At 36.3% G+C, this 13,801-nt stretch overlaps 1 protein-coding gene across 7 annotated transcripts in view; it reads right to left on the reverse strand.

Moving 5' to 3' along the window:
• Positions 1–13,801, reverse strand: part of GRIA4 (glutamate ionotropic receptor AMPA type subunit 4) — a 381,468-nt gene that overhangs the window by 107,841 nt on the left and 259,826 nt on the right. For all 7 annotated transcript variants that reach the window (XM_028516861.2, XM_028516860.2, XM_028516859.2 and 4 more), the window contains exon 5: positions 1,368–1,552. In XM_028516861.2, the coding sequence (XP_028372662.1) occupies positions 1,368–1,552 (185 nt within the window). The remainder of the gene's footprint in view (positions 1–1,367; positions 1,553–13,801) is intronic.

Genomic DNA, 13,801 nt, shown 5'->3' on the forward strand with positions numbered 1-13,801 from the left:
AGCTTCAGTTGTCCAGGTCAAACAACTCAAACTCTTGACACGGGCAGGAGTGGGAGAGAGGAAGAATGAGAGTTGGAGCTGAAGTGACCGTCTTGTAGTATGAGAGTTTTCCCCTGGGTTCCACAAATACACATTTAAAAATTTCATATACCCTGAATTATTACAACCTTAATAATTTGGGACTCTCTCAGGAATAAACCTGAGTAATGTAGATGTTTATAATTAATATTTTCCAATATAATACGAACATATTTCTTCAATCAAGCGGGCTTTTTCCCTGCTGTAAAGGCTAACAGAAGGTGAATACACTGACATTTCCTCTTACAGCATGCTCTGGCCTCACCAACTCTCTAAAAGAAATACCACATTCCTTTTCACTTTTAATGTTTACAAAATTTAATACAGCTGAGGAAGGAAACTTACAGCCTCTGGTTTAGTGCCCTTCTATAATGAGGAGGATCTGAAACACATGTTGATTTTGAATAGTTGCATATTTATTTTTATAAACAAACCTTCTAATGAGTAAATTTACTACTACAAATGAAATTATATGATTTTGTAGATAACATATATGAAGCAAACTAAAAAGAAACCCATCATGTTATGATATTGATTGTCTAGCTAACCTAACATATAGATAAAATGAACAAACATTTCTAAAACCACTAGATGGCGATCATTCACTGTGAATTTGGCCGAATACAAGCTTTCAAAGCGTGATCCTGATGCGCAGGTTACAGGGAAGGCAAACGCTATCCATTATTTGATAATACTTTCCCATCACTCAACACAATGACAGAGCTCTATTTTTTAATTTCCTACCAAGCAAATCAACAAATATTTATTGAAAGCTTTATTTAAAGTATCTTCTTTTGTGTGGTGAGTTGAAAACCGCCTTTCCTGTGGTGGTAAGGTGTTTACACACAACATCTAGAAGAAAATCTGCTATGCACAATATGCCACTTAATTTCATTTTATTTCATTGCTTTACTAGTTCATGTTGTTATTTTCATGTAGCGATTACTCTAAAGGTTAGAAAAAGCACACAGTCACAAATATTACAGTTTTCAAATATTTTAGATGGTATTAATCTTCAAAATTAATGTTTATGATGATTGGGGGCCAAGAGGTCTTGATGGTTCACAAAATGTTCTTTGCGTTGTGTGTTTTAAAATGTCTGAGAAATTGTGGTCTTCCCTGCATTGAGACTTAAGAACTCAAATGGTGTTTGGTGATAGAGGATTATGAATTACTGTTGGAGACAAACCATAGAGTGAAAACTTCCTAACTACACACTTCAAACTAAATGGTTGGAAGAAGATGCTGATAGGGTCTAGGTTAATAATAACATAAAATCCAGGACTTACCTGTTCTAATATGTTTTGAAGCCTCTCTATCTCACAGTCTATTACAAATTTCTTCTCTTGTCTTCTATCAAGTTCTTCTAGAAGTTGTCTATAGCTGACATCATTAAAATTTTCCACACATATAGCGCTGACATGCCAACCATTTTGTCCTGCTTTCTCCATAATAGCTTGAAGTATTGAATATCCTAGTGGGTAAAAAAATTCATACTGGTTACTAAAAACCTCCTTTTACTTCCCTTTAATAATGTGTGCAGACACTGATTCTGTCTCAACATTTTTATGTTTCAAAATATACAATAGATGTTTAGAAATATAACAATCAGAGCAGTTATTTGCAAATCATTTGTTTTGTTTTGGTTTTGTTTTACTCAGGGCAACAACACCTTTTAGAATATTGATTAAATGAAGTAGCAACATCCTATTTTAAATAAGCTCTCAAAATCTCTCTCTACTGAGGAATATTACATTGCTTTAGACACATTGTTTGATAATATTAACCAAAAACCAAATACAGCATCATCAGCGGTCAATAACAATTTTGTACGTATTTTCTGGTAATTTTACATACTAGGTAGAATTCATTTTGAACATATGTTTTGATGCTTCCTTTGGGCAAGGTAGCAAGAAAATTTTTTAGTTCAACTGCAGAATATAAGATTAAAAGGAACAGGATTACCATCGACAGTAAGAGCACCAGGAAGTCCCCCACACTGGCCAAGACGGCACAGGGGGCAGTTCTTACACTGAGTGTACCAAGAGCTAGAAAGATGGATGGACAGGGCCCCAGGCTGCTGACAGCTAGAAAAATGATTGGAGAGAGAACCGAGCTCTCCTCTTCCTATCCCTGTAAGAACTGAGCTTGAGCAGGACGGGGGTGGTCTTCCAAACAGGAGCTCACCATTCTCTCAGGGCACTGCACTTTCCTTTTGCGCCAGCACCTGTCTCACAAGTTTGATTTCCTTGCTGCAGGCAGCTGAACCTATGTTTTCAGTTACAACAGTGCAACGGTATTTTCGGGAGGACCCACTGCTGTAAATGGGGAAGGCATCATTTAACTCTTCCTCCTCTTATGGCATGGGAGTAATGTTGAATGGGGATAAATTAAATGACACATTAGGTGAGGCACTGGGTACTCAAACCCAATCTAGTAGAGTAAATAGACATTAAAAGGTACAGCTGTACATCAGTTTAAAAAGCACAGTGATATCTATACTCAAGGTAAAGTGTTGATACAAGGGAAAATTTGGTTAATTCTGTCTGCATGAGACAAGGAAATACACCATGGAGGAAAAAAAATTTGAACTGCATTTTGAAGGTTGAGAAGGCACATGCAAGAATGCTGAGGAAGGAGAGGTGTTTGTTAGCTGGAGACAGGCTTCCAGGGAGGATTGGATAGCCTCTACCTTGTACTTGGTCCAGATCTCTCTGAATATGGAAGGGAAGTCACAGGTCTTAGTGTCTGGGTTAAGGACAATGGGGCAAACTTGTGAGTCCAGCACTTAGAGTATTTCTTCATACCAGCATTGTCTTGGCCTCTCACTTTTTCCAGCTTTCAGTTTTAAAATGAAATGCAAAAGAAAATGGAAATATTATTTGAATCTATGAAGAGCCCTTCGACAAGGATTGATTAAGATCAGAGCCTGTTAACCAGCTCTCCCCACCTCCCTCCACTGTGGCTTGGCATACAAAATATGCTAGCCTTTTTAAAGGTCTAACACTTATTTGAGCTCATTCTGTGGCAGCTGCCTACAGTTTCTCACTGCTTTGGTCCCTGGAGTTAGAGTGGAGAGATGGGTGGATTAAAAGTGAAGACTACCTGGCTGGATGGCTCAGTGGATTGAGTGCTAGTCTATAAACCAAAGGTTCACTGGTTTGATTCCCAGTCAGGGCACATGCCTGGGTTGCTGACTAGGTCCCCAGGAAGGGTCATGCAAGAGGAAACTACACATTGATGTTTCTCTCCTTCTCTTTCTACTTCCCTCACCCTCTCTCTCTAAAACAAATAATCTTTAAAAACGAGTGAAGACTGAAAATGACTATAAAACACATGTAAGATAAGGGCACACTTATCAGTTTTCATTGGTGTGTGAGTCTTAGATTCAAAGATTCTGATTTATAGATATGTCTTTTATAAGTTGGAGTTTCAAACACTACAAATGTTCTGTTAATATCAACAGATGGATATGATGATGAGATCATATTTGAAATATAAATTACCTGATATCCTGCCAAATGAAATATTGTGGCAGTCAGGATTCATTTCTATCTGAATGAAAAAAAATTCCCCAAAGAGAAATAAAGAGGGCATGTTAATTACTATATAATAATTTTGGTGTATCTATTGCTCCACTTAGTCTTTCCTTTTGTCGTGCATGCCTGTAATTATCTTTTCAAATCTTGCCTAGATTGTCCCCTCCTCCCCACCCCAAACTGGCACTCTTTCCCTTGCTCCCTGTTTGCTATGAGTGTGAGACGGTGCTGAGTCCTGTCTCACTGTGCATGCTCCTGCCTCATTTATTCTGTTTGATACTGGGACTTGCTCTCTGGTAGTGAGTGAGGCAATGCTCCTTGTGTTCATTTTGACACCTATTAACATATTCTTTTAAAATGCCAATTGGCATTTTACTATTCTTTTCTACTTTTACTTATTCTCATACCAAAAAAGACCGTTTGTTTGATTTTTTTTTTTTGCATGTTGTAAAAACAGTAAACATTGGCCACACATCAAAGTAGCTTCCTGCTGCCTGGGAGCATTCCCAGCTTGGCCCAGTGCTTTAGTCAATGCTCCACCAACCCCCACCCCACCGGCCCTATCACGTGGTTTACAGGCTTCATGTGAGTATTAGGCATCCAGGTTGTTATTTTTCTGCCTATAGAACTTTTACACTAATAAAATTACAAATTTCACATTTTGTTTCCTGCTATTTCAGATTTACAAATAACATCATAACTGATATAAGACAAAACCTTAAGACAGAAACCTTTGTTACACAGAAAAGAAGGTTGGCTGCCTAAAAAGAACCATTAATCATAATCAGAAATAGATGGTATCTTTTCAATGCAGTGCAAATGACATGCAATTGCAGTATCAGAACTTGGCTGAGAACTTGAATTCTTTAGTAAATTGTGTTTGATTTTAATATGCTTTCCTTTTTATTGCTACTCAGATCTGTGTGTCTTACTTATTTGCTAGGATAGTTGGGAATACATCGTAAATCACAGAAAATACTGCTGTTGAATCTATGATTATGTAACTTAACTGTTATATAAACTGGAAAATCACAAGTCAAGTTGTACTAATTTTACATCAGGCTATGATTTGTATCTCCTAGTTATTAGACAATATATAATGCAATATTGTGGGCCAGAAAATGGATACTGTAGTTTTAGGTGAATATTACACAACTAATGGGAAGTACTGTAAGGTATCTTTTAAGTCTTCTTTAAAAATGCTATCTGACATTTTATACCATCTAACTTATTGAAAGCCTTCTATATCCAAGATTCCCTAAGGTATGACAAGACATGATTTTGATTCCACAAAGAATTATTTTTTTAGCAAAACTGATACTTAGGTAACCAACTATTACACAAGTTATTTGATATTGTATAAATAACTTCAAAAGAACCAAACTGATTTTATTAGAAGAGTACTGAGGGCATAGTGTATACAAGATCCCATTGTGGGATTATGACAAGTAGTTAGAGACTTTTTTGTAGCTATTAAAGAACACTATTAATTCCACATACACATATTTTTAAATGTTCTTCTGTCATGCAATTATATCATCAATTATGCTCAGTAGAATCATAGTGATATAAGCAGTCTTGAGCCACTGCATCCTCACACATTAGCACTTTAGTGCCATCCATGGATAATGACCTATTTCGGATGAGTAATACCATCCAGAGCCGCGGCCGCTAGCAACAAGCTGAGCTTATTTATTTGATGTTCTCTTTTGATTTGACTATCTGTGCACAGTGGTGCAGGAGGAGAATCAGGGGAAATTTATGTCAGGGTGGATATAATCTCACAAAGAAGGGAGTTATCCGTGTGCTATAAAGAAACTTCATTTAGCTAAGAACAGAAAAGTGTTCATAATGCTTTATAGTTAGAAGGTCATTGGTGCATTCCTCAGAAGCAGCATCAGTGGAATGCTGAGTAGAGAAGTCATATTTTACAAGAGTGAGAAATTGAGGAGAAAATGAGAAGAAGTGAGAAGGGAGAAATTATCAAGGAACATCATCGGGGTCATGAAGGCAGGACACGAGGAGGCTGTTGTGATGGATACGTGATAAAGAAACATCAGGCTGGCAGGACCTGGATGGCCTGGATGAGAGGACTGGGTGGGGGTCTCATGAAGAGCAACAGAGCTTAAAAAGAAGTGACAAAGGGAGATAGCAGCAGTGTGGACTTCCTTACCATTAGAGCCTCTCTCATTAAACTTGTAAATTGCTATGCTGGTCCCCACTACTACACCATTGATTTCTCCAGTCTGACACAATTACCAGCAACCAAAATGAGTGCATTTGGACAGAAAGTTGTGTTATGTCTGGAAGTGTACTTCATGCTGTGTATAATAACATCATCCACAGAGAGGAATAGGAATCTGTAGTCCTCACCACATTTCATGCCACTGTGTTGGAACTGTGGAGCAGATATAGTAACCATTTAGTTTGGATGGTTTCCAAAGCAGCTTAGGTACTAAAATAACATGTTAAGGACTGCAGTCTGGACTCTAAGGTCTTGGCATGCACACAGAGTGACTAACATTGTAGTTTGGATAAAATTATCAGCAGCAGTGACTCTAACATTTATTTAAGCCATTGTTCAAGAAGGGTATAGTGAAAATAAGCAAAGATATTCCAACTTATACAGTTTGAAGCCATATACTTAAACCTAAGGTAAGATGGAATCTCTTTAGTTTTTTCTTTTCTACAAATAATCAAGAGTAAAAATAGAAAATCTGTCTTCACAGATCTTCTGGGTACTGATTTTTCTTTAAGTCCCTTTATACTTTCTGACAATAACACTTAGTGTCTCCTGATTCTTACATTGTAGTGTTCGTATGTAACTCAGCTGACATCATATAAGGGGATTTGATACTTTAATTTTTTAAAGTTTTCTTTCAGTTGCAACTCAACCTAACTCTCTTATTACAGGCACAGAGCAAGTCGTTTCAACTATTTGCCACAGATTCAAGGCACTTAGAGGCTCATCTCAAGCATACCCCAACACTATTTTTACTTATGTCTTTAGGGCTTTTCTAAACCTGGGTCACTGGTAAATTTTATTAGAGTACAAAGAATGGGTGAGCCCATTAAGTTATACATGCACTGTTCACATAGCAACTAAATTGATCTTTGCAGACTGAAACTCAGTGGCACTTCCTTGCATGAAGATTTCAGTGTTTTCTTAATCTTTCATGATACATAGCAAAATCTGGTTATATTTGTCCCCTACATCTTTAAAGACTTGTTTTATGCCACTGCTTTCACCTTCCTACCACCTAGAAAAACTGGCATTCTCAGATGTGCTAGAAGGTACCATATAGCTCTTCCGCAGTGCCTTTGCACATGATACTGCTCCCTCCACTTTTGCCTTCTTTCAGATTTTATTTCAGCTATCACTTACCTTCTGAGTAGATCATTTGTCTGTCATATAAACTCTTACAGCTTTCCATATATTTCTTTCAGATATTTTGACAGTAGCTCCTAACTACACATTTGAACGATGTTATTAGTGTCTTTTCCAGCCACTATACTGTTCCATGAAGGTAAGTTCTATTTCTGTGTTTACTACCTAGTCCACTGGATGCTCAGTATAGTTGTTTGAATTCATGAATAAATTGATTGGAAATTTGAGGAATCAGGATGTTAAAAATCTTGGAAGTAAAAAGCAATGTGTCAGTTCACATTCAGGAACTTCAAATACTTCATTTTATCTGGTGTGTTTGTAAACACAAGGAGGGTGCGTGGAGACTTGGTGTCATCTGTGAAAAGAACTTCAAAGGCTGGAGAGCTAAGCAGCCAAGGGACATATCATAATGACATTCTCTATCTGCTGATAGAATTTTGCTATTACTCTTCAGGAACTTTAAAAAGAGAATGACAAGACTGAATGTGTTTTAGCCTGATCATTTAGCTGAGTTCTGGAAATTACAGTACATGAATTTAACACAAGAGGTGGGACAACCTGATAGGAGACCATAATTAAGTAATCCAGGTGAGAGTAGATTCTAGATTATGAGGACAGGCTCAATGAACTTGGTGATTGATGAAACATAGGGAGAAGGAGAAGGAGGATACAAATCTGTGCATAACCAACATCTGTGCTACTGATGGTCATTTTGGTTTTGTTTTCAGAAGGAAGGGTCTCTTAATCCTATTTTGATTTCTTGAAGAAACGCATATTTTTCTATTTGGGTTTCAGGTGTCAACTGACTGCTGATGGTACAGTCCTTGCAGCCAACCTCTTCACTGCCCAAAGCAGTGTGCTAAATCATGACATTAACTTAGCTGTAGACATTAATTTTTCTAGAGGTCGTCTCTGTAGATTTTGAATATTCCCTAAAAATAAACTGAACCTCTTTTCATTCCAGTTTTTATGTCTTCAGTACTCTGGGTATCTATTCTTATCTTTTTATAATAGAAGATAATTTCTTTATGCAAGAAAGTTATTCTTTAAAATTTTGCATAACTTTAAAATCAAATAACTAAAGACTGATTTCCTAATCAGAATAAATGTATAGCATTTCTATGTAGATATTGTTTTTCTCATAAATATTTTATATTACCCCATATAAAATTCAGAATTCTGATTTTATCTGTCTTTGATATCACACTGTATAAAATTCACAATTCAAAAGCATAAAAATGCAACATTGTATCCTGATAAGGGGATTAAAATATATGTTTGTGAATTAACAGACATCTAGACAATATTTGTCTCATATTAAGCATTTAAAGTACATGAGACTTAAGTTTGCATGTTAAATGTATTCAACGTGATAAAATTTGGGGAAGGAAAAGTGTTGCATTGAAAACACTTCACTGGAGGGATGTGACATGGTCTTTCGCAGATGGAGGGTTTCATGGATGAGCTATGTATGTAGCATAAGGCAAAGGCAGAGAGGCAGGGAGACTGAGGAACACTTAACATATTCTAATAATATGTTATTCTAATAATATTTATTCTAATAAATATTATTATTTCTAATAATTCACAAACATTGAAATAAAGAACAAACTGACAGTAACCAGAAGGGAGGAGGGAGGGGATAGTGGGGAAAAGAAAGGGAAGGAGGATCAAGGAACATGTATAAAGGACCCATGGACAAATACAAAGAGGCATAAGATTAAAGGTGGGAGATAGGGGTGGGTAGGGCAGGGGAAAGTGTGGGGGGAAAATGGAAACAACTGTAAGTGAACAACAAACAATAAAAATAATTAATAAATGAGTTTGCTGGAGTAGTAGATTCATAAGCTATATGATGCTCTATTATCCTTTTACAATATAATTGAACCTCTTAGGAGTGATGTGAAGTATTATCCTCATCTTGTAGGGAAGAAGCAGAGATCAGTTATGTGATATATATCCATCATAACCCTAATAAGTGACAGGGTTACAATTTGAACTCAGGCTTTTTATACTTAATTAAGTCTAGGGACATTTTCACCACACTTTAGCCAACAGCAGATGAAATGGGAAAGGAAGTTTGAAGTTGTGTTGTGTAAACCTTTAAATAACAGTTATCATCAACTCTTTGTCTCTCAATACATTTCCTATTTTAGCATTTTCTGACAGTGCTATCTTAAAAACATATCAAGAAACTATCTGCATGGCTACCACCCAGCCCCACAGCACCACTGCCTCTTGTCCAGCTATTGCGATGACCTCCTTACAGGTGTCCTTGCTCTGCCTTTGCCCCTTCAGACTATGAATAGCAGTGCTGCCAGCAAGCAGATCATATCACTCAGAGCTCAAAATTCTTTCATTGCCTTTTTCCAGGGCCTGCATGGCCCACACCTCTAAACTCACCTACTGCTCTCTGGCTCTCAAATATCACCAGCTAACTGGTCTCTTTGCAGTGTGACAGTCTGTCACTCTTGCACTTCCCTTAGGTCTTTAGCCACATGCCCTTCAGTGAGGCCATCCGAGGCCACTTTCTCTAAAATTTCAACTCCCTTCCTGAGATTTCCTATTTCCCATCTATGCTTTATTTTTCCCTAATACTGCCATCTAATGTAATACACATTTTATTCCCTTGCCCTGTTTGTTGTTTATTGTCCCCACTAGAATGTAAGATAATGAAGGCAGATTTGGTTTTATTCACTCTGCTAGAAGAGTGCCTGGAAACTAAAAGGTATTCAATAACTACTTCTGAATAATTAAATACTGAAAGTTTAATTTTACTCCTTCGGCAACAGGGAAACACTGGAGGCTTTGGAGCAGTGAAGAAGCAGATTTATAAAATTCCTTTCATAATATTAGTGGAAATGATAGATTCACCTAGAAGAGAAGGAAGAAATGGAATAATCCAAATAGGAGGTCACTAAAATTAATTCAAGTATAATGCAATGACTCCTTTAATGTGGATTGATTTTGAAAAAAAGGAAGAGAGGAAAATGTTAATATTATAAATTCTATAATTATTCCTTCATTTTGTACTTATCTGTACAAGAGCCAGGAGATTTTTCATTACATTAGGTGGAAACATATGAAATTGCTATATTTGTTAGTCTAAAATATTCAAATTTCAACAATGTCTTATGTTTTAAGCTAGAGATAGCTTCTGAACTGATGATAAAGAATGTTAGGTGGAATTACAGGGGCCTGAAAAGTACTTAACTTATACATTTTGACCCCCAAGGAATGTGGTGGATAAACTTCTAAACTGGGGCAGATGAAAGTCATGACTTGTGGGAACCAGGAGTCCAGGCCAACACACCTCAGCAAGTCCTTAGAGTTTCTGTGAAAATTGCTCTGGAGTTTTCATTATCAATCTTCATAGCAACCATCTTGAGACATTAATAAAACCTAAAACAAGCTAAAAAATCTAAAAATTAAGTGAAGTGTGAAATTTTAGAAAAAACTATTTTAAATGATAAAAGCAGAAATATTTTTGGTTCATAAAAACAAATCCTTGTTTGTGAACTTGGAAAAGTTGGGCCATTGGTTGAGGGAGCAAGATAGCCAGTGCTCTACATAGAATTCTGGTTCTTAAAAGATGAATTAATTTATTATACCCTATATTGAACTTTGAGTCCAGTAGAGCTCATTAATTAATCATGAAAGCAATCACTAGCAACGAAACACACAGAAGTGTTTCACAACATATTAAGTATCAATTTGTTATATTCACATGCCAAACTGTGTACTGTAAATAATATTAATTTGGATCTGGCTTTTATACACAAAGCCAAAAACATTCATTTTGGTTGATTTGAAAGTGATATTTTAAAATGTTACTTTTGTCTTTTCTTTAGAAAAGGAGTAGCAGTACATAATTTTCTTGTGGTGGTTCTGGTGAAAGGGTATTTGCATACCATCATGGAGATAATTTCTGTTCCTAGCAGGAGCAAACACAGGATGAAGTAAGTATTCACCATATGATTAGCCTAATTTTTACATCCCACTGAGGCTAGCTCAGTTCCAAGATGTAATTGCAAACTCCTGTCAGTGACTGTGAGAGTGAATACATTCAGTTACTCACTATTAAATTTCTTTAGTGGGAAATGACTCTGGGGTGATCACCTGAATAAAGAGTGATTTCTTGAACAGCACACCCAATGACAAATGATGGGTTCAGGGTGAACTTGGTTACTTTCAATGGCAAAAATTGTGGTTCTCGATTCAACAATATGGTTCTGAGGCAGGTTATTTGAATTTCTTATATAACTTACTTCTGACTTCTATGCAGTGAAAATGATTAATGTAGGATTTTATTAGTTATAGTAATCTGCTCTAAAGCTGTTAATAAAAAACAGATTCATCCCCCATGGTAGGCTGAATGCAGAATGCTGTTGTCCATTTGAGGAAAACACTGTGGGAATTCTTGGTGGGTGAGGGAATTCCTCCCCATAACTCTGGAGAAATCATAATGTATAACAATCTCTCCTACCCCCTCAAAAACAAAAACAAAAACAAAAATCTAACTCTTCGCCTTGAATTTCCCATGTGGTTCATAACCATTTCTTCAGGCCCTTTAGTCAGAAACCCAGGAGATACTATCAGATTTGTTGCTCATTCTTCTTCACCCTCACCCCAAGTCATCCTGATATTTCTTTCCAAATATTATATTGAAAATATTTTATAAGCGACTCCCTACTTAGACTTGCTTTCAATTTTCATTCAATGAATATTTATTGAGTGTGGACTTTTTGACAGGCCATTTTTCTAGGGACTGCAGACATAGAAATCATAAAAACAGTAAAATGTGTCTTTGTTCATGAAGCCGACACTCCAGTGACTGAGACGGGCCATAAACAAACACACAAATACATTGCTAGTATAATGACAACAGGTAGGTGGTCAGTGCTATGAAGAAAAATGAAGAAAGAATGGGACAGACATGCCTGGTGGTGATGATGGGAGTGGTGATCTTCCCACACCAGTCTCTCTCTGTCTGTCCTAGGTAGGCACCCCTCAAGTCGCACTGAATATTCATAGTTCAGTGAATAAACCATGTTCTCTCTCACCTTAATGCATTGCAATGGCTACTACCCTGTGCTAAGAAAATCTGTATTCTTCACACTCACTTGCAACTTCCAGTCTTACTCTAAACCTTAGCTTTAGTGTTAGGTGATTTTAGAAGACTTTTCTGACCTCATGTTGAGTTTACTTTTTTCTTTATATTCCCCTAGCTAACTGTTCTCACTAAATTAATTAAATTATTTATCAAGTAGGTACTATATGGCACTTTAGAAAGTAGTAAGTACATAGTGAGTCAGTAACTCATCTCAAATATGTTAAACCATAGTAATTTTAATTGTTAGTTTACTTGCCTAGACCTTTTAAAGTATGAGATGACTTCTTAGTCATTTTTGTTTCTTTAGTTTCTTTTCCTAACAGAAATAAAAGAATAAGTTCAATAAGAGTTAGATTAAGTTGGATGGCAAGGATAAAAAAATCCTGCCTTTTTAATATTAACCACCCATTTGATCAAGCCTATAACTATAAAGATAATAATTAAAATAGCTAACAATTGTTAAAGGCCTACCAAAGAAGTGCTGCATTGAGTGCTTCATGGGCATGGTGTTACTTGGCCAAAGTTATTTACCTGTTAATTGATAGAGCTTTATTTTGTCTGACATTGAAGTCTACTTTTTATATTCTTCTGTAATACAGACTATAATACAATGAACACTAAATCCCATTCTGTTTGGGGATATAAGGGGTTACTTATATTCCCCTTTTAAGAATGAATTTTTTACCCAGAAACATCTCCAGTGGTGAAGCACTCCTGGGTGCTGTAGGTATTTCTGAGGAGAGCTGTGGCTCTGCTCTTCCTGTTGGGATGTGCTGGCCATTTTAACTGCAGCTTCACAGGGGCGGGAGCCCTCTTCCCTTCAGCACCCACTCCCCAACAGTCTCTGGCAGATCTGTTCCAAATGTCACAACCACTGAAAACATTACAATAATGAACAAAGTTTCTTCCTTCACAATAGCCTGCAAACGCTGCCCCATGGTCAAGTTCTCTCTGTCAGGATATCAAACATTAAATCATAGAATTAGGTCAACTCTGGTAGAAAGCTCTTGAACTACTACTTAAATCTATTTATATGCTTGCCCAAGTTTTTCTCTTTTAGAGTCATAAAACCCTACAGGAGTATTTCAAAAATTTTATTTGAATCACAGTATGGAATGGCTTTTGCTGATGTAGGGGTTAATGTAGGGGAGTTCTCTGAGCAGGAATTAGGATAGTAAAATCAAGGGGTACTTGACTTTTAATCAGATAAATTTGCCTGAAAATGATAATGGATATAAAAACATTTATTCACAATCTTATAATTGTAACAAGTTTGAGCCATATTTGTATTACTAGGATGAAATGTCAATTGAAACTATTTATTTTTTCATAAAATATTTATAATAAGGCAATAAGTCAGTAAATCTGTGTCTGCTTTACTTTCTAAATCAACAGTCTACGCTAGGGGCCACTGACAACTTGACTGAAACTCCGATTTTCAAGGTTCATTTTGATGAAACCAATGTCACTATCAAATTGTAAATTTGAATTTTATTTTTTAGTTATGATCACATGACACAGTCTGTCTAATTATAACAACTTTCTTTGTACATGCTTTTTAAAATGTAAAATTTGAATTATGTTCTCTGATTATTTTAATCTCCAACTCTTTCTCAAGATTGTAATGTCAGTAACGTAATTATAAAAAGCTTAAAGTCAACCGTTGTTTTTGTTCTGAGAAGC

Source organism: Phyllostomus discolor, chromosome 6, assembly GCF_004126475.2.
Source record: "Phyllostomus discolor isolate MPI-MPIP mPhyDis1 chromosome 6, mPhyDis1.pri.v3, whole genome shotgun sequence".
Taxonomy (NCBI): Eukaryota; Metazoa; Chordata; class Mammalia; order Chiroptera; family Phyllostomidae; genus Phyllostomus; species Phyllostomus discolor.